At 44.5% G+C, this 25,285-nt stretch overlaps 1 protein-coding gene across 2 annotated transcripts in view; it reads right to left on the reverse strand.

Moving 5' to 3' along the window:
* LOC144495614 (1-phosphatidylinositol 4,5-bisphosphate phosphodiesterase gamma-1-like) overlaps positions 1 to 24,801 on the reverse strand; it is a 211,729-nt gene extending 186,928 nt beyond the window's left edge. For both annotated transcript variants that reach the window (XM_078215830.1, XM_078215831.1), the window contains exon 1: positions 24,466 to 24,801. In XM_078215830.1, coding sequence (XP_078071956.1) covers positions 24,466 to 24,685 — 220 coding nt within the window. In that variant the 5' untranslated portion in view covers positions 24,686 to 24,801. The remainder of the gene's footprint in view (positions 1 to 24,465) is intronic.
* Between the last annotated feature and the right edge of the window lie 484 nt (positions 24,802 to 25,285).

The raw sequence follows: 25,285 nt of genomic DNA on the forward strand, positions 1-25,285 counted from the left end.
TCACAAAGGCCATCCAAATAAATATTGAGACCAATGTGTTTACAATCTCGCCGTGCATTGAAGTGAATTAACCAATCCCGTGCTCACAGTCGAGAGCCGTATCTCAAGGAATTTGCAGATCACAGAATCTGTGCTTTCAACCTGGGCAAAGTTTTACAGAACATTGGGGTGGAGGGCGAGGAGGTGGGGGGAATGGTGCTAGTAAGATGCGAGGGAGCCATGTCAGGACATTTCCCCAATACAGTTTGGCTGGCACAATGGTTAGCATTGCTGCCTCACAGATCCAGGGACACTGGTTCAATTCCGGCCTCAGGTGACTGTCTGCATGGAGTTTGCATGTTCTCCCTGTGATTGCGTGGGTTTCCTCCGGGTGATCACGAGGGGTCACGGGCTCAAGCTGAGAGGGGCGAGGTATAACTCAGACATCAGAGGGACGTTTTTTACACAGAGGGTGGTGGGGGCCTGGAATGCGCTGCCAAGTAGGGTGGTGGAGGCAGGCACGCTGACATCGTTTAAGACTTACCTGGATAGTCACATGAGCAGCCTGGGAATGGAGGGATACAAACGATTGGTCTAGTTGGACCAAGGAGCGGCACTGGCTTGGAGGGCCGAATGGTCTGTTTCCTGTGCTGTACTGTTCTTTGTTCTTTGCTCCAGTTTCCTCCTACTATAGGTTAGGTTGATTAGCTATGCTAAATTGCTCCTTAGTGTCAGGGGCAACGTGGCAAATACTTCCTTCTGCACTGTGAGGATTCTATGATTCAAAGTCCCACCGTCAGGGAGGTTTTCCAGCGATGGAATGGCAGAGGCTCAGCTTCCCGTCATCTGGAGGTGATAGGCCAATTTAGACAATTCAAGGCCCAATTAAGGTTCATTTTCCCAGGCCATTGCCATTTTGCCAGTGGCAGGTCATCCCTCCCACCTGACAGGGGAGCCCACTGCCTGCAAGGAGGCAGCCTCCCTGTGACTTCTGGGTTGGGGAGGGATGCCATCGAAGCCAGAGGTTTCAAGGCCCAGGGAAGAGCTGCCAGCAGCAAAGGCCATCCCCCGTGGCTTTAATTTCTATGCTAAAGGGGGTTCCCCTCCAATCATCAGGGCCTGCCTGCCTTTACCTGGCAAAAGAAACACTCGGCCAACTGACAACAGCTCGAAATGGAGGCACCCTAGCATTTTATTGTGGCCTCAACAGCGTTCACCTTTCTCAGTGGCACTGCTGATCGAGACTGCAGAGTTGCTGAGTCTCTGATTCACTTGGCAGTCTGTAAACCAACCTGCCTTCCTTAATCAGCTCCCTCCCCAGTCCTGTTTGATTCCTCTTGGCAATATGGTAAGGGAAGGCTCGAATCCCACCCCAAAAAACCAAACTACACTTATGACTGTGTGGCCAAATTCCCCTCCAACTCAATTTTCAAGTTTGTTGACAACACCACCGTAGTGGGCTGGATCTCAAACATTGACGAGACGGAGTACAGGGATGAGATAGAGAATCTGGTGAACTGGTGTGATGACAATAGTCTCTCCTTCAATGTCAACAAAATGAAGGATATAGTCATTGACTTCAGGAAGCGTATTGGAGAACATGCCCCTGTCTACATCAATGGGGATGAAGTAGAAATGGTCGAGAGCTTCAAGTTGCTAGGTGTCCAGATCACTTACAACCTGATCTGGTCCCCCCCTGCCGACACTATAGTTAAGAAAGCCCACCAACGCCTCTACTTTCTCAGAAGACTAAGGAAATTTGGCATGTCCGCTACGACTCTCACCAACTTTTACAGATGCACCATAGAAAGCATTCTTTCTGGTCATATCACAGCTTGATATGGCTCCTGCTCTGCTCAAGACCGCTAGGAACTACAAGGGGTTGTGAGCGAAACCCAGTCCATCACTCAAACCAACCTCACATCCATTGACACTGTCTACACTTCCCGCTACCTCGGAAAAGCAGCCAGCATAATTAAGGACCTCAAGCACCCCGAACATTCTCTCTTCCACGTTTTCCATTAGGAAAAGGTACAAAAGTCTAAGGACACGTACCAACCGACTCAAGAACAGCTTCTTCCCCACTGCAGTCAGACTTTTGAATGGGCCTAGCTCGTGTTAAGTTGATATTTCTTTACACCCTAGCTATGACTGTAACACTACATTCTGCACTCTCACCTTTCCTTCTCTATGAACGGTATGCTTTGTCTATATAGCGCGCAGGAAACAATATTTTTCACTGTACACTAATACATGTGACAATAATAAATCAAATCAAATCAAACCTTTTGGCATTGGTATCTCCCCCCCCCTCCCCACCTTCTGGAAAGATTCCACCCTCTTTCTCAAAGCAATACTACCTTCGAGTTTAACTTCCTGTTGGGAACACAGAATCCTATCGTGGTCACACTGAATGTCTACTGTCATTTAGTCTGTTGCTACAGTTCTGATTGTGGATTACACAATCATCTCTAATATTTACCTCTAACATTTATTACCCCAAATGAGCATCTGACTATCAGGCTGTGCTGGCAACCTGCAAGGTAAATGCAGATAGGTGGGGTTGGCAGGGTAAAGAATCACTGAATCCCCCCCAGTACAGAAGGAGGCCCATCGAGTCTGCACCTACTCTCCGACAGAGCATCTTACCCAGATGTTGGACAGAATGTTCCCATCCCACCCGCCACAAGAAGCATAGTGGGCGGGTGGCTGTGGGGAGGGGGAGGGGGGGATGGGGGGGAGGTGGCGAGCAGACCATGCAAAGGTCCATTGACCTTGAGCAGGATTTTCTGGTTTTGGGGCGAGCACAGCCTGAAAGTCCCGCCCATTTTCTCCACTAATTCCCCTAATCTATACATCATGGAACGGTCAGAGACAATTTAGTTTGGCCAATAAACCAAACTTGCACATCTTTGGGGTAGGTGCTGCCATTTTATAATGAGCTAGCGGTCAGTGATAACCTGCTTCTGCAACTTTGCCACATCTTCCAACAGTTGGAGACTTTTACTGACAATAGTCTGTTTGTGGAGGGCTTGTATAAACCTGTGCAACTTCTCCAAAAACCAATTTTATTCTTCTCGATCATTAAATTTTCAGTGAATTCACTTCCCATTAATTTGCAGTTCTAATTATCCCTCAGTCTAAATTTAACACTCAGAGCTGTTCTCTTGCCACTTGGAACCAGTGCAGCCTCAGATTGTCTGTCTGTTTTAACTGAAATCCACATTTCCTTTGTTTCCCTCATGTTTTTTTTTAGTTTATTTATTAGTGTCACAAGTAAGCTTACATTAACACTGAAAAAAGTTACTGTGTAAGTCCCCTATTCGCCACACTCCAGCGCTTGCTCGGGTACCCTGAGGGAGAATTTAGCATGGCCAATGCACCTAACCAGCACGTCTTTCGGACTGTGGGAGGAAACCAGAGCACCCAGAGGAAACCCACACAGACACGGGGAGAATGTGCAGATTCTGCACAGACAGTGACCCAAGCCAGGAATCGAACCTGGGTCCCCGGCACTTTGAGGCAGCAGTGCTCCTCCACTCCCATCGACTGGCTCTGCTCCCCATCCTCAGTGGTCCTTTCTGTAACCTCACAATGTGCTCCCCGGGCTGGTCTCTGAGCCATTGCACATAAATGAAGATTTCTAAACAGCTGAGGTCCAAAAGATTGCACATCTGCAGACAGTTGCAAATTTCAGAAGGCAAGGTCTGCAGAAGGAGGCAAGCTCAAGTTGCCTTTTTTGATTCGTTCATGGAATGTGGATGCCACTGGTTGGACCAGCATTTATTGTGCAACCCTAATTGCCATTGGAAAGGTGGTGGTGAGCTGCCTTCTTAAACCGCTGCAGTCCTTGTGGTGTAGGTACACCCACAATGCTGTTAGGTAAGGCGTTCCAGGATTTTGACTCAGCGACAGTGAAGGAAAAGCAAAGTCAGGATGGTGTATGGCTTGGAGGCGGACTTGCAGCTGGTGGTATTCCCATGCACCTGCTGCCCTTCTTCTTCTAGGCAACAGAGCTCATGGGTTTGGAAGGTGTTTTCAGTGGAGACTTTGTCGTGTTGCTGTAGTGGCATCTTACTGATGGCACAAACTGCTGTCAGTGGTGGAGGAAGCAAATGTTTAAGGTGGTGGATGGGGTGTCAAGCAAATGAGAAGCTTTGTTCTGGATGTTGTTGACCTACTTAAGTGTTCAGTTTCTGGTCAATGGTAACCCACAGGATGTCTCTGCCTCCATGTCCTCCACTACGCTTCCTGAAGTCGATGACTATCTCCTTCATTTTGTTAACATTGAGGGAGAGGTTATTATCATCGCACCAGTCCACCAGATTCTCTATCCCTTTCCTATACTCCGTTTTGCCATTGTTTGAGATCTGACCCACTATGGTGGTCATCAGCAAACTTGAAAATCGAGTGGGAGGGGAATTTGGCCACTCCACTGCTCATTTCCAAAGTTCTGACAACCCATGGTTCCTGAACACATTCACCTACATTAATCCCCAGCCTAACAACTTCCCAAATATAAAACTCTCATCATTATTTTCAAATCCTTCTGTGACTTTATTCCTCCCAATCTGTGTAAACTCTGGCAGCCCTAAACCTCCCCTCAAACTCTGCATTCCTCCAATTCTAGCCTTTTGCACATCCCCAATTTTAATCACTTTATCACTAGTGGCTACAGAATCTCTACAGTGCAGAAGAAGGCCATTCAGCCCATCTAGTCTGCACCGACTCTCTGAGAGAGCATCTTACTCAGGCTCATCCCCTGCACCCCGCCCTATCTCTGGAACCCCACGCATTTACTATGGCTAATCCACCTAACCTACACATCTTTGGACTGTTGGAGGAAACCAGAGCACTAGGAAGACACAGGAAGAACGAGCAAACTCCACACCGGTGCCCCATAAGTGTGCCACAACACCGGTGCCTCACAAGGCTGTGTCTGCAGCCCTGTACTCCTTGTACAGCAATCACTGTTCAGGTTTGCTGATGACACCACTGTAGTGGGTCAGATTTCAAACATTGACAAGATGAAGTACAGGAAAGAGATAGAGAAGCTGGTGAACTGGTGCGGCAACAATAATCTCTCCCTCAATGTCAGTAAAATGAATGAGATATCCATCGACTTCAGGAAACGCAGTGGAGGACATGCCCATGTCTTCATCAACATGGATGAACATAGAACATAGAAAGCCACAGCACAAACAGGCCCTTTGGCCCACAAGTTGCGCCGATCACATCCCCACCTCTAGGCCTATCTATAGCCCTCAATCCCATTAAATCCCATGTACTCATCCAGAAGTCTCTTAAAAGACCCCAACGAGTTTGCCTCCACCACCACCGACGTCAGCCGATTCCACTCACCCACCACCCTCTGAGTGAAAAACTTACCCCTGACATCTCCTCTGTACCTACCCCCCAGCACCTTAAACCTGTGTCCTCTCGTAGCAACCCATGGAAGTGGAAATGCTCGAGAGCTTCAAGTTGTGAGGTGTCCAGATCACCAACAACCTGTCCTGGTCCCTCCATGCTGACGCTATAGTTAAGAAAGCCCACTAACGCCTCTACTTTCTCAGGAGACTAAGGAAATTTGGCATGTCCACTACGACTCACCAACTTTTACAGATGTATCATAGAAAGCATTCTTTCTGGTTGTATCACAGCTGGGTATGGCTCCTGCTCTGCCCAAGACCGCAAAAAACTACAAAGGGTCATGAATGTAGCCCAATCAATTACTCAAACCAGCCTCCCATCCATTGACTCTGTCTATACTTCCCGTTGCATTGGAGTTCATAGTCCCACCTTAAAGAGTCTATAATCCTTGTAGCTGTCCAGCAGAGGCGGCAGAAGAGGATTCTGGGAGAAGTCAACTCAGTCATTTCGATTGTACTGGGGGTAGCTGAAGAACTGGTGTCAAGGAATGGTTAAGCCCGAGACATTACATTAGTGTTTCCCTCCCTCCCTCCTCTTCCAACCAAAAAAAAGGCACTGTGAGGAAGGCAAGCAAAATAAAAGCAAGGTAAGATTCTTATTCTTATATCTTTTTCAAGTGTACAAGGGCAGAGATGGCAGTTGGGGCAGTTATATGCTCCTCCTGTCAGATGTGGGAAATCAGGGAGCTTTCTAGTGTCCCTGATGACTATGTCTGCAGGAGGTGTGACCAACTGCATCGCCTCACAGATCGTGTGGTTCGGTTGGAGCAGCAGCTGGACACACTGCAGAGCATACAGGGGATAGACACTAGCTTCAGGAAGGTGGTCACACCACAGGTTCAGACAGGTAGATGGGTGACCAAGAAGAGATGCAGGCAGGTAAGGCAGGAGTCTCCTGTGGCCATTTCCCTCTCAAACAGGTATACCGTTTTGGATATTGTTGGGGGGGTCTAGCCTCTCAGGGGAAAACACCAGCAGCAGCCTGGTGTTTGTGGCACCAGGTGTTTGTGGTTCTGCTGTAGAACAAGATCGGGCTAAGTCCTAGCGAGTGATAGTAGTATGAGATTCAATAGGTACGCAAACAGTCGTTTCTATGGCTACAAATGAGATTCTAGGATGGTGTGTTGCCTCCCTGGTGCTGGAGTCCTGGATGTCTCTAAGCGGGTACAGGGCATCCTGAAATGGGAGGATAAACAGACAGATGTCATTGTCCACATTGGTACTAATGTCATAGGCAGTAAGAGGGAAGAGGTCCTGTGAAGACAATTCAGGGAGTTAGGTCAGGAGATAAAAAGCAAGACCTCTAGGGTAGTAATCTCAGGATTACTCCCGGTGCCACGTGCTAATGCGACTTGGAACAGGAAGATGGCACAGTTGAACATGTGGCTAAAGAGCTGGTGTAGGAGAGAGGACTTTAGATATATGGATCACTGGGATGTCTTCTGGGGAAGGTGGGACCTGTGCAAGAAGGATGGGTTGCACCTGAACTGGAGTGGCACCAATATCCTGGGTGGGGCGTTTGCTAGTGCTGTTCGGGAGGGTTTAATCTAGTGAGGCAGAGGGGTGGGAACCGGAACAGCAGGCCAGTAAGTGTAGAGACTCTGGAAAAAAGTCAGACTGAGATAAACATAGCGCAGAGTAAGAGCAGGCAGAGGAAAGCTGCAGGGCTCAGTGGGACTGTAGGTCTGGAGTGCGTTTGCTTCAATGCAAGAAGTATAAGAGGTAAGACAGATGAACTGGATTACTGCTTGGAATTATGATGTCATTGCAATTATGGAGACATGGTGAAAGGAGGAACTGGACTGGCAGCTTAACATTCCAGAAGGAGAAACAAGAGAGGTGGGGGAGTTGCACTGCTGATTAGGGAGCGCATCACAGCAGTGTTGAGAGAGGACACATTGGAGGGATCTTGTAGTGAGGCATTATGGGTGGAGCTCAGGAATAAGAAGGGTGAAATCACTATGTTGTGAGTGTACAATAGGCCTCCCAACAGCCCGCAGGAGACAGAAGAGAAGTTGTTTATTGCTGCATTCTTGCTGCATCTGTACAGGGCATTGGTGAGGCCGCAGCTGGAATACTGTGTGCAGTATTGGTCCCCTTATTTGCGGAAGGATATATTGGCCTTGGAGGGAGTGCAGAGAAGGTTCACCAGGTTGATACCACAGATGAGGGGTGTTGATTATGAGGAGAGACTGAGCAGATTGGGTTTGTATTCGTTGGAATTTAGAAGGCTGAGGGCGGATCTTATAGAGACCTGTAAGATAATGAAGGGGCTGGATAGGGTAGAGGTGGAGAGATTCTTTCCACTTAGAAAGGAAACTAGAACTAGAGGGCACAGCCTCAAAATAAAGGGGGGTCGGTTTAGGACAGAGTTGAGGAGGAACTTCTTCTCTCAGAGGGTGGTGAATCTCTGGAATTCTCTGCCCACTGAAGTGGTGGAGGCTACCTCGTTGAATGTGTGTAAATCACGGATAGATGGATTCCTGATCGGTAAGGGAATTAGGGGTAAGTGGAACTGATCCACTTCAGATCAGCCATGATCTTATTGAATGGCGGGGCAGGCTCGAGGGGCTAGATGGCCTACTCCTGCTTCTATTTCTTATGTTCTTATGTTTAGCTTCTCGGCCTTTTGGTAAAGATCAAGTGTAGTTTTGCTGTGCTGGTTGAAGTCATGAGGTTACACGGAGGCTTCATTTGAAGCAATTTTTTAAAGTGGCATCTCGGCCTTTTGGCTAAGATACAAATGAGATCAAGCCTTGGAGAAGGTGCAATGCCTACTCCAATCAGCTGGGGTCATGTAGATCAAGCCCAAGACAGGAAGTGAGAGGCCTGTATTGTCACCTTGGATCGGGAATGTCTCACTTGCTGAGACTTTGAATTGGACATTGATTGGATTGAATTGGATATAAACAAAAAAAAGGTTGTGTAGTCAGATAGTGAAAAGGTGTGAAAAAAGCAGGATAGTTGCGGTGGGTGACTTTAACTTCCTCCATATTGACTGGGAATCCCTTACATCCAGGGGCTTGGATGGAGAGCTATTTGGTAGATGTGTCCAGGAGGGCTTTTTGATGCAGTATGTTGACAATCCAACCAGGGAGGAGGCCATACTAGACTTGGTATTGGGGAATGAGCCAGGCTAGGTGACCAATGTTTCAGTGGGGGAGCATTTTGGGCTTAGCGACCAGAATTCCATAAGATTTCAGGTAGAGTCATAGAGGTTTACAGCATGGAAACAGGCCCTTCAGCCCAACTTGTCCATGCCACCCTTTCTTTTTTAAAACTCTGAAGCTAATCCCAATTGCCCGCACTTGGCCCATATCCCTCTATACCCATCGTACCAATGTAACTATCTAGATGCTTTTAAAAAGACAAAATTGTACCCGCCTCTACTACTACCTCTTGCAGCTTGTTCCAGACACTCACCACCCTCTGGGTGAAAAAATTGCCCCTCTGGACACTTTTGTATCTCTCCCCTCTCACCTTAAACCAATGCCCTCTAGTTTTAGACTCCCCTACCTTTGGGAAAAGATATTGACTATCTAGCTGATTTGTGCCCCCCATTATTTTATAGACCTCTATAAGGTCACCCCTCAGCCTCCTGCGCTTCAGAGAAAAAAGTCCCAGTCTATCCAGGCTTTCCTTATAACTCAATCCATCAAGTCCCGGTAGCATCCTAGTAAATCTTTTCTGCACTCTTTCTAGTTTAATAATATCCTTTCTATAATAGGATGACCAGAATTGCACACAGTATTCCAAGTGTGGCCTTACCCAATGTCTTGTACAACTTCAACAAGACATCCCAACTCCTGTATTCAATGTTCTGACCGATGAAACCAAGCATGCTGAATGCCTTCTTCACCACTCTGTCCACCTGTGGCTCCACTTTCAAGGAGCTATGAACTTGTACCCCTAGATCTCTTTGTTCTGTAACTCTCCCCAACGCCCTACCATTAACTGAGTAAGTCCTGCCCTGGTTCAATCTACCAAAATGCATCACCTCGCATTTGTCTAAATTAAACTCCATCTGCCATTCGTCAGCCCACTGGCCCAATTGATCAAGATCTCATTGCAATTGGAGATAACTTTCTTCACTGTCCACTATGCCATGGATCATGGATAAAGACAAGAGTGGCCCTTGGGCGAGGGTGCTTAATTGGGCAAGGGCCAATTACATCCAAATTAGACAGGAACTGGGGAATGTGGATTGGGAGCGGCTATTTGAGCAAAGGGGTACTTTGACTATCCAAATGGATCCACAAAGTTCAGACCTGCTCTTACTGACACTAATCTGCATACTTCAGGTTTCACACTACCCAAATCTAACTTCAGGGGAGACAACTGATGATTTTAAATGGCCAGCTACCTCTGTAAATAGCACATGAGCAAAAAAGTGAACCACTCCCATCAAAATGGGATGTCCCCTGCTCGGGGCAGAACTCAGGATTTTTGGTCACTTTTGCCATTTTTGTCATCATTGTGGTGAAATTCTGGACCTAAATCAATCACCTGCTCGAACCCTGGCTGGGTCATTAATTAAAGTAGTTTAGGGTAGGTTTTAAAGTTTATTATTGTCACAAGTAGGCTTACATTAACACTGCAATGAAGTTACTGTGAAAATCCCCTAGTTGCCACACTCTGGCGTCTGAGGAAGAATTTAGCATGGCCAATGCACCTAACCAGCACGTCTTTCGGACTGTGGGAGGAAACCGGATCACCCAGAGGAAACCCATGCAGACAGTGACCTAAGCTGGGAATCAAACCTGGGTCCCTGGCAATGTGAGGCAGCAGTACTAACCACTGTGCCACCATGTCACCCCTTAGGTTACTGAATAGAATAAATTGGGGCGGTGTTGCTAATTAAGAGTGTAGGGAAGGGGTTTTGCTAATTCGAATAGGTGGGGCTGGATTATTAATTTAAATAGGTGCAGGTCTATGAATCTAGGTAGGTTAGTAATTAGAGTAAGTGGACTTACTAACTAAAGTAGGTGGGTTGTAATTGTTCAAGTGCAGAGAGTGGGAATTGCTAATTCAAGTAGGTGGGGCTGCCTGTACCAATTTGAGTCGATGGACTGTTACTAATATTTGTTTATGAGTTGTTGTTTTTGACCGAGTGAAGTTCATGTTGATAATTTGAGTTTTATTTCCCTTCATGAATGTACTTGCTTTTTATGTAATTCAGTCACATCCTCTCTCCCCTGTCATAAGCTTTGTGTACTGTTTCTACATTTAGAATCAGGAACTTGAGGAAGGACAGGATTGAAGCAAATATAACTACACCCAAATCCCATTGCCTGCTAAAGCAAAGGTCTGATATGAGCTAATATTTACTGAAGTCTGGTTTGGTGTTCTAACTTTAGTGTGTACTGACAAATCATTTCCTGTCTACTTATAAATCCAATTTTTTTGTTAGGGATGGCAAGGAGGATGGATGTGGCTGCAGAAGGTAATACATTGTGTCAATAAACATACTTTAGAACAGAAGTGGTGAGGAGAAGGAGGGAATACAGAGACGGCAGAAGAGAAGATTCAAAAGATGAAAGGAGAGAGAAGGGGAGGTGATGGCCTAGTGGTGTTACCGCTGGACTGATCCTCAAACTCAATTAATGTCTGGGGACCCAAGTTTGAATCCCACCAAGGCCAATGGTGGAATTTGGATTTTTTTTAAAAAAGTGGAATTAAGAATCTATTGATAACCATGAGACCATTGTCGATTGTCAGGAAAACCCCATCTGGTTCACTAATGTCCTTTAGGGAAGGAAATCTGCCGTCCTTACCTGGCCTGACCTACATGTGACCCCAGAGCCACAGCAATGTGGTTGACTCTGAACTGCCCTCCAAGGGCAACTAGGGATGGACAATAAATGCTGACCAGGCAGCTACACCCATGTCCCATGAATGAATGGAAAAAATGTAATTGGTCGTGCTGGGTTACTAACTAGAATAAATGGGGCTGGTTTTAATCATTTGAATTGGTGTAAGTGCACTTAATAAAATATGTGGTGCTGATATTGCTAGTTAAATTTCTACTAGTTACGAGAAGGTGGAGCTAGATTACCAGCTAGGTGGGGTGTGTTACTAATTAGTACAGGTTGAGTTGCTTTTAGATTTTTCAGATTTGAAGCATCTGCAATATTTTGCTTTTCGAATAGGTTGATTGGTTTTGCTGATACTTACACAGCTGATGACATTGTTGCCAATGGTGAGATGACAGAAGTAGGATATGAACAAGAGGCCTGAGTTGCAGGAATTTGGAATTCTCAGTGGGTTTGGGGGCGATTACACAGATAACAACGGGTGAGTGCATGAATGAGTTTCAGCATGAATATGAGAATTTTCTTTAAAAATAAAGGGATGATGGGGAAATGGGACCGATGGCTTTTAGGGCACAGCTAAAAGATCTGCGTATTTGTGAACTTTTGAATTTGTATGCATACTATAGGACTTCATTCCCAAGGTACTGAGAAATTGGTTGCATGACTCACATAGAAATTAATGGAACATCGTGCCATGATCTTGACCTTATTCCTGATATGCAATTCCATTTCTGATGTCACTGATTTGTAAAATTACTTCTTATATCTATTACTCGGAAGAATCTGATCTTCTCTCTATCTCACCATCTAATATAACCTGATGAATGAATTGATTGAGCTTTTACTCTCATGTTGCACAGTGTCACCCGAACTGCCTTAATAACGATCCGCAATATCCTGGCAGTCACCCAGTCCCCGCGAAAGTGGTAACACTTGGAACATAACACCTGCATGCTTTTATTGTTTAAATTGGTATTTAATATATTTTAATACAGTTTTTTTAATGGCACAACTATTGCCATTGCTCCTTCAGACTCCTCCTTCAAGTTCCTTCCATAATTGTTACTCTGCATGCTTTCACATTCCCATTCTGTAATGGAAACTCAAAACCTTGTCGCCTTTTCTAACTCATCCTTCCTCGGCAACGGGAAACTGGAACTGTCATTTTCCATAATAGACTCGAGGAGTTTGGTGTCACCTTGCTACTACTTGTTCATTCATCCCATTTCTACCATATTCCTTTCAACTTGGCAATTACTCGGATGCAGAGTGTTGGTTTGTCTTGTCAGCAAGCCTTCTTAATTGAAAACAATATCGTGCTTCACTGTAATAAGACAGGTTTCTCTATGGTATCCACTGTCAAGCATGCCCCACTTCCTTTGTCCCACCATTGGTGGCTGTGCCTTCAGCAGGCTAGACCCTAAGCTCAGGCGAGACCTTCCTCCCCAAACCTCTTCACCTCTGCACTCTCTTTCCTCATTGAAGCTGTTCCTTCAAACCAACCTCTTTGATCAAACTTTTGGTCATTTGTTTTGTTGTCGTCTTCTTGGGCGCGGTGTCCATTTTTTTGCCCTTCAGTGAAGTGTCTGAAATGTTTTACTATTATTAAAGGTGTTATATAAATGTAAATGTATACATTTACATGTAGATGCTATAGTCCTGTTGTATCATTTAAATGTAACGAGTCTGTCTCTGATGTGAGCTCTCCTGCTCATTCCGTAAGTTAATAAATCCATCTGTGATGTGCACAGCTTTGCTCACAATTTAATGTAACAGGTCTGTTTGCGATGTCTGTGACTCACATTGTCCTGCTGTCATGCTTTAATGTAACATGTTTTAATGTAACATGACCTGCTTTGTCCCACTTCCTTGCTCTATTGCAAAATACTTGCTGGAACATGCACTATGTCCTTTTGTTATGTTTTAATGACACTTCTCCCAGGGCATGATTCATTTTGAACTCTTCTAAGTTAACTTTGCACATTGTCAACAACATTGCGCTAAAACGTAACTTGTGGAAATGATTCAAAAAATCAAATGTACACCTTTTGGTATAAGAGAATGACTGGAGATGAGATAGGCTCTGCAAAAAACACTGGACTCTGAAAAGGTGATTGTACCCGCTTAATTAACAAGACCATTCCTCTCCCTTTGTGACAATATGCTAGTATGACTTGGTAGTAGAGTTCTAAGTTTTAAGTTTGAGTTTATTTATTAGTGTCACAAGTAGGCTTACATTAACACTGCAATGAAGTTACTATGAAAGTCCCCTAGTCGCCACACTCCAGCGCCTGTTCGGGTACACTGAGGGAGAATTTAGCATGGCCAATGCACCTAACCAGCACATCTTTTGAACTGTGGGAGGAAACCAGAGCACCCGGAGGAAACCCACGGGGAGAACGTGCAGACTCTGCACAGAGAGTGACCCGAGCTGGGTCCCTGGGGCTGTGAGGCAGCAGTGCTAACCACTCTGCCACTGTACTGCCCCACTCTCCTCTGTGTTAGACATTCTGTGGATTGAAATCCCAGTCTGGATTTTGAACTTAGATTCTTGAGTGGCAGACCTGTGCAGTACGGGGCTGTACTTACGGAGGTACTGTCTTTCAAATGAGTTATTAAGCTCTCTCAGCTGATTGGAAATGTTTCCATGGCAATATTTAATTTTAAAAAGGCCTTTGCACCTGGCAGCATAAAAAAAAGAAAAAATAATAAGTCATTTATCTCTTTTTTTTTCTCTTTATCTCTTGAAGTTTTCCAATATCGACTATAACACCTTGACGGTAATAAAACGTTCCAAAGAGGAGGAGAAGTATTAAACAAAGTAGGACACCAAGACAAATAAGGAGATCTTAGGTCAGATGACCAAAAGCTTGGTCAAGGAGTTTTAAGGAGCGTCTCAAGGACCAAGGCAGTGAGGCTTAGGGATGGTATTCCAGAGCACAGGCTTACGGAATTGAAGACACAGCTACCAAAAGTGAACAAATAAAATTTGGGATGTTTGAGAGCCGGAATCAGAAGAAGGAAGATATCTCGGAGAGTAGTGGGGCTGAAGAAGGTGATACACAGGGAGGCATGAGGCCATGAGGGATTTGGAAAAGAAGGATGAGAACCTGAAAATTGAGATGTTGCTTGATCAGGATCCAGTGTAGAGATAGGAGCAGGAGCGAAGGCCTTTCAGCTCTTTGAGAATGCTATGTCATTAAATGAGATAATGGTTGATATTCCACTTCAACATCAGTTTCCTATGCTATATCCATATCCCTTGATGTTTTTAATTTATAGAAATCGATCAATCTCAGTCTGGAACATACTCAATGACTGATTCCCAACAGCCCTCTGGGGCAGAGAATTCCAAGGATTCATCACCCTCTGAGTGAAGAACTTCTTCCTCATCTCAGTCCTAAATGGCCCGCCCCTTACTCTGAGACTATGTCCCCTGGTTCTAGACACCCCCCAGCCAGGGGGAAACATCCTTCTTGCATCTACCCTGTCAAACCCTGTAAGAATCTTATATGTTTGAAGGAGACCACCTCTCATTCTTCTAAACTCACAATAACACAAGAAATAGGAGCAGGAGTTGGCCACCAGGCCCTTCAAGCCTGCCTCTCCATCCAATATGATCATGACTGATCTATGCCGGCCTCAACTCTTTTTCTGTCATTTCCCCATAGCCCTCTATTCCTCGATACTTCTAATGATCCAACCTCCCCCACCCTCTGGGGAAGAGAATTCCAGAGATTCACCACCCTCTGCTCGAAGAAATTTCTGTGCACTTCAGTTTTAAATGACTGGCCCTTTATCTTGTAGCTATGTTCTCATGTTTGAGACTCAAGATAATTAGCCTGATGAACTGTTGTTGCACTCCCTCCAGGGCAAGTATATATTTCCTTAGGTAAAGCGACCAAAGCTGTACAGATATGCCACGTACGGTTTCACCAAGGCTCTATGTAATTGCTGTCTTATCTTTATTCTCTATTAGCACTTCTTCATTCCTTAATAGTACCATTAACACCCCCTTTGTCTCATGTCCATGACATCTTTGTCACTCTCTCCTTAGCTCTGATCTACCATTGACCTTCCATTCACCCCCTCTCTAACTATATAATTAATTACATTTCTGTCCCTCTTCAGTTCTGTAGGACTGTAACATGGACTTGCAACATTAACTCTGTTTTCCCCTCCACAGATGCTGCCAGACCTGCTGAGTTTATCCAGCATTTTCTGTTTTTATCTATATAATTACAGTAAGACATCGTTAACCCTCTTATAATAAAGACCAGCATACCATTTGCCTTCTTAATTGCTTGCTGTATCTGCATGTGACTCATGAACAAGGACCTCTAGACCTTTCAACATCTCCCAGCCTCTCACCACTTAAAGAACACTCGATATTTCTGTGGGCAATCTCACATTTCTCCATGTTGTGTTCCAGCTGCCAAATTTTTGCCCACACTCAGTTTCTCCAAATCCCCTTGAAACATCTTCTTAACCTCCTCATACCTCACACTTCCACCTAGTTTTGTGTCATCTACAAACTACATCAACATTGCGCAGGTGCCCCAATCTCCCAGTGCACTGGGAGACCTCCTGACATCCCCCCCATCCCATCATCGACGGCAGTGGAACCCCCCCATGCAAATACAAATCACCGGCATCGGGACCTTCCCGACAAGTCCCCCATCACAAACATCGCTGTAGCCTACCCTCTCCGCAGCACCCCACTGCACACAACCCCCTTTGCAAACACACCCCCTGCCAATCACCCCCCTTGAAACCTTACCCTCCCCCCCTCCATGCAGAGCTCTCCCCACTCAGGCTTTACCCCCATCATAGCCCCAACCTCACTCAGGCCCACCCCCCCTTGGCACTGCCCCGGCACAGTTATGGTGCCCAGTGGGCACACCAGGGTGCCCGATAGGCACTTCCAGGCAGCCAATGCCCGATGGACACTGTCCACCCATGCCTCCAACTACTATTGGCCTTCAATGGCCTCTGATCCCTCCCCCACACCCCCTGGCATGGCCATGGCACCAATAAGGGGGGGCAGCATCTGAGAGGCTGGAAGCGGCCATGCCATCCCTGCTTATGTTATTCAAAGCATGACATTAATATTCAAATTAGAATGTTCTCTAGCCAATCCCGCCAACAAAATAGGGCCGGGAAGATGGCATTTGGCATCAAACTGGTTCAGGCGCGACACGTTTTTGGCCTCCTCCTGGCTCGCCAAGCCAATCAACCAGCACAGCGGGCCAATAAGATCACGCCCATTATCTCTACAGCCACCTCTTTCAAAACTCAGGGGGTGTGTAGTTCATCAGGTCCAGAGGATTCATCTACTTTCAGTCCCATTAGTTTCTCTAGCACTTCTTAAAAATTATTTTCTTGCAGTTTCTGGACGTGGAGGCTTTGGAGAGAGTGCAGAAAAGGTTTACCAGGATGTTGCCTGGTATGGAGGGTATTAGCTATGAGGAGAGATTGAGTAAACTAGGGTTGTTCTCCCTGGTAAGACAGAGGTTGAGGGGTGACCTAATAGAAGTTTATAAAATTATGAAGGGCATAGATAGGGTGAACAGTTGGAAGCTTTTTCCCCAGGTCAGAAATGACAAACACAAGGGGTCACATGTTCAAGGTAAGGGGGGAAAGGTTCAATACAGTCATGGGGGGGACATATTTTACACAGAGAGTGGTGGGCGCCTGGAATGCACCAGCAAGCAAGGTGGTTGAGGCAGACACGCTAGGATCATTTAAGACTTATCTAGATAGCCACATGAACAGACTGGGAATAGAGGGATACAAACGGATGGTCTAGTTAGGAACACATAATCGGTGCAGGCTCGGAGGGCCGAAGGGCCTGTTCCTGTGCTGTATTGTTCTTTGTTCTCTTTGTTTCTCATTTACTCTCTTGATTCTCCATTATTTCTGGGAGGTTTTTAGTATTTTCCTTCATGAAGACAGACACAAGTATTTATTTAGTTTATCTGCCATTTCCTTATTCCCTATTATAAATTCTCCTGACTCTGTTTGTAATGGACCCACATTTGTTTTTACCAGTCCTTTCCTTTTTACATAAATATAGAAGCTCTTTATGTTTCTCGCTAGTTAACTCTCATATTCTAGTTTCCCTTTCTTAATCTTTTTCTTGCTCCTCTTTTGCAGAATTCTAAAATGCTCCCAATTTGTTTTTGTAACTTTATATATACCTCTTCCTTTGATTCAATACAATCCGTGGTTTCTTTTGTTAGCCACGGTTGGAATACACCCCTTGCTGAGTTTGTGTGCATTAAACGAATATATTTTTGTGGTAAATTATGTATTAATTCTTTAAATGTTAATCATTGACCATCTACAATCATATCCTTTACTGTGGTTTCCCAATCCAACATAGCCAATTTGTCCCTCATACCTTCATAGTTCCTTTGGTGAGATTTAAGACCCTAGTTTCTGCTTGAACTACATCACTTTCAATCTTAATGGAAAAGTAGATCACAATAAAACCATTCTTTTCTAAAGGCACATTTACAACAAGATTATTAATGAGCCCTTTTTCATTGCACAGTATTTGATGTAAAGTAACATGTTCCTTAGTTGCAACAAAAACAGAAAACGCTGGAAAATCTCAGCAGGTCTGACAGCATCTGTGGGGAGAGAATAGAGCCAATGTCTCGAGTCTAGATGACCCTTCGCCAAACACACAGGTGAGCCTGGCTTCAGAGCTGGCGTTCCTCATTAGTCCATGCCTTTTTAAACGACAATTTCTTCTGTCTCTCAGATTTCTTTTCAATAGTTTTCCCACCACCAAGTTTAGGCTAATTGGCCTTAGATTACTCGGGCTAGTCTTTCCCTTCACAGCAGTTTTCCAGTCCTCTGGCATTATGGTTGTAGCTAGAGACAATTGGAAAAAGACGGTCAGAACTTCTATTATTTCTTCCCTTGCTTACCTTAGTAGTCTGGGATACGGTTCACCTGTGCCGAGTGTTAAGAATGCTAAACAGCTTAATATTTTCTCCCTCATTATGTTTACCCAATCCAGTATTTTGCGTTCTTCCTCCTTAACTACAATGTCTGCTTTATCCGCCTCTTTTGTGAAAACAAATGCAAATAATTCATTAAGAACCAAACCCACGAACTCCATCTCCACATGCAAGTTACATTTTTGGCCCCTAATAGGCCTTATTCTTTCCTTCATTATCCACTTGCTTATTATGCATTCATGGACACATAAAAACTCAGAAAATAGGAGCAGGAGTAGGCCATTTGGTCCTTTGAGCCTGCTCCGCCATTCATTATGATCATGGCTGATCGTCCAACTCAATAGCCTGATCCTGCCTTCCCCCCACATCCTTTAATTCCCCTTCGCCTCAAGTGTTATATCTAACTGCTTCTTGAAAGCACTCAGGCCAGAATGTTACCACTATTCCCGTCGGAGGGGATTTCCTCATCCTGCTGCAGTGAACAGAGATTTGGCTGCATGCCAAATTCTCTAACCTCGCTGCAACAGGAGCACGGCATGAACGGACAGTAAGATCGTGCCCTCAATGTTTTGGCCTCAATGACTTTCTGTCGTAGCAAATTCCATCGGATGACCACTCTCTGGGTGAAGAAATTTCTCCTCATCTCTGCCCTCAGCAGTCTACCCTGTATCTCATCTTTTAGCTTTCCTTGATTTTCCTTGCCAATATTTTTTGACTTTGCTTTCCTGACATTTTTTAATTTCTCCTCTGCACTTTCAATTCTCCTCCAGGCTTCCTGCAGTATTGAATTCTTCACAGCAACATTTTGCCTTATCTTACTCTGTCGCTCCCAGATATCTGAGAGATCAGGATTTGGGAGTTCCACCCTTTTTCTTTGTGAAAACATATTTTTTAGGATCTTTTTTCTTTATCTCCTCCTCGAATGCCTCCCACTGCGCTGACACTGACTTACTTTCAAGTAATTGTTTCCAGTCGATTTTGCCAAATCACATCTCAGCTTGGTAACATTGGTCTACAAAACTTGTACTAGTATAATGTAGGAGGGTCAATGGACTTGAGACGTTAACTGTGTTTCTCACTCCACAGCAATGCTACCAGGCCTGCTGAGTTAATACAGCATTTTCTGTTTTTGTTTCAAAACTTGGTTTTATCTGTATTTCGTTTTCATAACTACTCCACATCTAAATGAATTGTGCTCATTAACACTAAAGTGCTGTCACACTTATACCCCTTTCAGCTTCATAGAATCATAGAATCCCTACAGTGCAGAAGGAGGCCACTCGGCCCATCGAGCCTGCACCGACAACAATCCCACCCAGGCCCTAGTTCCATAAACCCACATATTTACCCTGCTAATCCCCTGACACTAAGGTCAGTTTAGCATGGCCAACCAACCTAACCCGCACATCTTTGGACTGTGGGAGGAAACCGGTGCACCCGGAGGAAACCCACGCAGACACGGGGAGAATATGCAAACTCCACACAGACAGTGACCCAAGGTGGGAATTGAACCCGGGTCCTTGGAGCTGTGAGGCAGCAGTGCTAACCACTGTGCCACCATGCCGCCCCGCTCTTGAATTCATTCCCTAAAACTAAATTCAGAACTCCCCTTCTCTTGTTGAGTTGGCTAAGGACTGACTAAAGAGATTCTCCGGAATGCATTTTAAGAACCCTGCACCCTCCATACCTTTCAGAGTGATTCTATCCCAATTAATAGCAGGATAGTTGAAATCTATTACTGCCATGTTATTTCTGCACTTCTCAGAAACTTATGTACCTATTTGTCCTTCTATCTCCCTCTGATGAGGGGCCTATATTGTACTCCCAGTGGTATGATTGACCTTTTCTTTGTTTTTTCAATCCATATGGCCTCAGTTGATGCTCCTTTTACTGCATCATCCCTTCTCTCAACCGTGATTGTTTCTTAAAACAATATTGCAACTGCTCCTCCTTTTCTATTCTCCCCTCTATCCAATCTCAAAATCCTGTAACCAAGAATGTTGAGCTACCATTTCTGCCCTTCCTTCATCCAAGTTTCAGTAATAGTTACGGTATCATACTTCTGAGAGTATCTACTTATGCCCTTAGCTCTACCTTCTGCACGAGACTCCTTGCATCGAAGTACATACCAACAAAATCACTGAAAACAGAATCACAGTTGTCTATTTTCTGGCTTACATTTCCTTCACCTTTCATTACCGTTTACTAATTTTCTGCCTTCTATTTCAAGCTTTATTTCTCTTCCTTCTTAATCCGAATCAGTCAAATCATCCAACATCTTACTAAATACCGAAGCAGGCTCAATGGGCTGAATGGTCTACGCCTGTTCCTATTTCTTACGATCTTTAGATCTTAGCGCCAGCAGAATGGATGAGGAGCAGGTGTGTAGATCAGCTGTCCCTTGAGCGGGTCTTCGCCTCCAACTGGTATTCAGTTCTGAATATTAGTGAGGGTGATGGTTGCTCCGAAGACCACAGCCAGAGCCAAGGTCATGCAGCACACTGTGTGGCACAACTGGACATAGCCGGGAGGAGAAAGGTCAGGAAAGCAGAGGTGATAGGCGCTTCAATAATTCAGGGAACAAGCAGACATTTCTGTGGTTGGAGACCTGACTCCAGGATGGTAAATTGCCTCCCGAGAGCCAGAGGCAAAGATATCACTGAGCTGCTGCCTGACATTCTGATAGGAAACAAGGAATGCTCAGAAGTAATGATCCATATCCGTACCAATGACACTGGGAGGAAGAGGGATGAGGTCTTGCAGGCAGATTTCAGGGACCTGGGAAAAAATTTAACAAGCAGGACCTCAAAGGTAGTAATCTCTGGATTACTCCCGCTGCCATGAACTGGTGAGTATAGAAACCGAAGGATAGCACAGCTGAATGTGTGATTAAAGTAAAATACTGCAGATTCTGGAGATCTGAACTAAAACAGCAAATGCTGGAAAAACACAGGACTGGCAGCATCTGTGGGGAGGGAAATACAGTTAACGTTTCGAGTCCAATATCAATTCTTCAGAATCCCTCCAAAGTTCTGAAGAAAAATCATATTGCAGCTGAAAGTATGGCTGAGGAGATGGTATAAGAGGAAAGGCTTTAGATACCTGGCACATTGGAACCAGGTTTGGAGAAGGTGGAATCTGTATGAACTGGATAGGTGCCCCTTAACTGGACTGGGACCAATATCTTCGCAAGGAGGAATGGGACCAAAGGTAGAGATACACTGAGCATGAAAAGGAGATATAAATGCACATGTTATTTGTCAGCTGGGAGTTAAATCATTTCTCAACCTAATAAACGCTGGCAGTAATCTACTGCTGACTACCTAGGAAGTAGAATCCTTCTAGCTCCGGATTTCATTGCATCGCTCTATGAAAAAGTGCTTTCATAAAAATTAATAAGAATGAATTAGCCAACTAATGGAGTAACTTCTATGGATGAGTTTGAGGACGATTTGTGAATCTAAGTGCCTTCAGTTTTATTCCAAACATTTCAATCTGTAGTCAGGTCTGGGTTTCAGACAATCTTTGTGCCTATTGCAGGCAAACTCTGAACATCTGTTGCAATAGGTTTCCAAAGGGAAAAGAAACTTTGGAAATATAATAGAATAGAATCATAGAACCATACAGTGCAGAAGAAGCCCTTCGGCCCATCGAGTCTGCACCAACACATTAGAAACACCTGAACTTCCATTTAGCAGCACTTGGCCCATAGCCTTGAATGTTATGATGTGCCAAGTTTTTAAAGGATGTGAAGCAACCTTCCTCTACCACCCTCCCCGCAGTGCATTCCAGACCGTTACCACCCTCTGGGTAAAAAGGTTTTTCCTCACATCCTCCCTAAACCTCCTGTCTCTCACCTTGAATCTATGTCCCCTTGTGACTGACCCTTCAACTAAGGGGAACAGCTGCTCCTTATTCCCTCTGTGCATGTCTCTCATAATCTTGTCCATCTCGATCAAGTCGCCCCTCAGTCTTCTCTGCTCTAACGAAAACAACCCAAGCTTACGCAACCTCTCTCCATAACTTAAATGTTCCATCCCAGGCAGCATCCTGGTGAATCTCCTCTGCACCCCTTCCAGTGCCATCACATCCTTCCGATAATGTGGCGACCAGAACTGCACACAGTACTCCAGCTGTGGCCCCACCAAAGTTCTATACAACTCCAACATGACTTCTCTGCTTTTGTAATCTATGCCTCAATTGATGAAGGCAAGTGTCCCATATGTCTTTTTCATCACACTACTAACATGCCCTTCCACCTTTAGAAATCTGTGGACAAACATGCCAAGGTCCCTTTGTTCCACAGAACTTCCTAGTATCCCACCACTCATTGAGTACTTTCTTGTCAAATTATTCCTTCCAAAGTGTATCACCTCATACTTTTAAGGGTTAAATTCCATCTGCCACTTATCTGCCCATTTGACCATTCCATCTATATCTTCTTGCAGCCCAAGACACTCCGCCTCACTGTTAACTACCCGTCCAATATTTGTGTCAGCCACAAACTTATCAATCCTATGTCATTTATATAAATGACGAATAATGGGGGGCGCAACACAGATCACTGTGGTACGCCATTGGATGCTGGCTTCCAGTCACAAAAGCAGCCTTCTGTCACCACTCTCTGTCTCCTGCAACTGAGCCAATTTTGAATCCACTTTATCAAATTAATAATATGCATCCAGTTCTCTCAATCTCTTGACAACTCTATCTAATGATAGTTGATCTCCACACACAGTTTGTGGCGAGTTTGGAACTAGGGGCCATTATCGTAAGATAGTCCCTGATAAATCCAACACAGAGTTCAGGCGAAACCAGAGTGTGGTTAGAATGTGAAACTTGCTACCACAAGGAGTAGTTAAGTTGAGTCACATAGATGCATATAAGGGGAAGCGAGATAACTACATGACAAAAAAAGGAATAGAAGGAGATGTTAATGCTGTTAGATGGAGATGGGTGAGAGGAGGCTTGTGTAGAGTATCAACACCAGCTTGGATCTATGGTGCTAAACAGCCCCTTTCTGTGTTGCAAATGCTATCTAAGAGTGCGCCCTGAATTAGCTAACCCTAGTGCTCGAATGCACAGCTGATATTAACCAAATAGGCTTATATTGAAGAATGGCCACTAGTGTGAAGTACCAAGTGAGAAATCAATGCATCTTGGACCTCTACCTCAACCAGAGTTGACTGCCATTGAAGGAGAGGGAAATCTAGATCTGTGCTGCAGAACCAAACAGAAAAAATAAATGAATTCTCAAACCTATTGGGATCCACTATTTTACTGCTACAACCTTTGTAAATTTGTGTTAATTTAAAAAAAAAAATTAAAGCCCACCCTCTGGCACCCCGGACATACTCTGTTCCACCTTCTCCCGTCAGGAAAAAGATACAATGGGCTGAGGTCATGTACAAGCTGACTCAAGAACAGCTTCTTCCCTCCCACCAACAGACTTTGAATGGAGCTACCTCATAATAAGCTGATCCTTCTCTACACCCTAGCTATGACTGTATTCTGCACCCGCCCCTTTACTTCTTTATGAATGGTATGTTTGTCTGTACAGCATGCAAGAAACAATACTTTTCACTGTATGTTAATACACTTGACAATAATAAATCAAATCAAATAAAAAAATCAACAAAACATCCCTTTGATTGAAATCAGATTATTGCTGTTACATATTGAATAATTGGAAGCCACTGTATTGTTGGTGTAATTAAAGTCTTTAGGTAATTTATTGTCTTTGATATTAATTAATTAAGAATGAACCCTCAGTATCTCTTTCTTCACTGGAGAAACAAATTATTTCAGCAGTGATCATAATATGGTGTTGGAGCATATTTTACCAACACACACACCACACATTGAACTGGTTATATCTATTACATATCTCCCTGAACATAGTTTCTGTTCAATATATATGATTCAGTCAGCTGTCCAATATTAGTAACCGTGTTCACATAAACAATGCAATGACTGTAACACTACATTCTGCACCATCTCCTTTCCTTCTCTATGAACAGTATGCTGTGGCTGTATAGTGCGCAAGAAACAATACTTTTCACTGTATACTAATATATGTGTCAGTAATAAATCAAATCAAGTGACCTTATTCACATAAACCATGTAATAACAGAGGAGTTAATCAATTTAAAGTTTGTACCTCTCCTACTTTGGAGGACACACTTAGGTCATCTGGTTTTGATGCTTCCAACTAAACTGGTAGCTGCACATTATCTGTTATCAACATGCCAAGTGCTTTTATGTTTCACTTACTTTCTCCTTCGATCTTGTCACACGACCGGCACCAGGTGATCTGCCTGGTTTCCAGTTTAACCTGAAAAGTTTTTCTCTCTGGTCGCTGGGATTTTTTCTGATAGTACAAAGTCATGACGGTCCCCAGCTCCAAGTTGCGGACCATCCTGCTAACTTCTGCCTCCATCCTCCCATCTTCCAGCAAAAATCCGTTTGGAAAACCCACCCTGGACGCTGACATCTTCAGAGCATCATCCAGGAGATTATTTTAAAATCTGGAGGTGGGTAAAGTTTCGATCCGATGGGGAAAAAAATAAAAACACACGAATTTTAAGTAGGATTGGCAAATTGTCCCTTTTTCTCTCTTTCCTTGATTTTTCGCTGTTTAGTCAGTCTCCTTCTATGGCCAGGGGATTAAGTAAGCGGATACTGGGGTTCCCTTTTCTAATACGTATCGGTACAATTAAACGTGGAAAATAAAATGCCAGTGGAAATCGCTCCAGTGATGCGGTGTTGGATCCTTGCCTGTTTCCTGGATGTCTGGACGTTCCTCTGGCTGTCAAACCCTCGGTTGCATTGGCAGACGTATTGAAGATGGCTGAGTATTCCTCTTATATATATATCTCTACACGCATACATACAAACACACATACATATACATATTATATAATCCCCTCTTTTTTGTTGTGTTTTGTCAGTTTCAGTCCAAGTGAAATCAACACGGTCGAAAGGCACAGCCGAGCCCAAAGGAAACAGCACATACACACATAGCCGGAAAGGGATCAGAGACAGGAATCTGAAATATTACAGGCTCCGGGGAGGAAGGGGGTGGAAGAGAGAA

The sequence above is a fragment of the Mustelus asterias genome, chromosome 7 (genome assembly GCF_964213995.1).
Source record: "Mustelus asterias chromosome 7, sMusAst1.hap1.1, whole genome shotgun sequence".
NCBI classification, from domain to species: domain Eukaryota; kingdom Metazoa; phylum Chordata; class Chondrichthyes; order Carcharhiniformes; family Triakidae; genus Mustelus; species Mustelus asterias.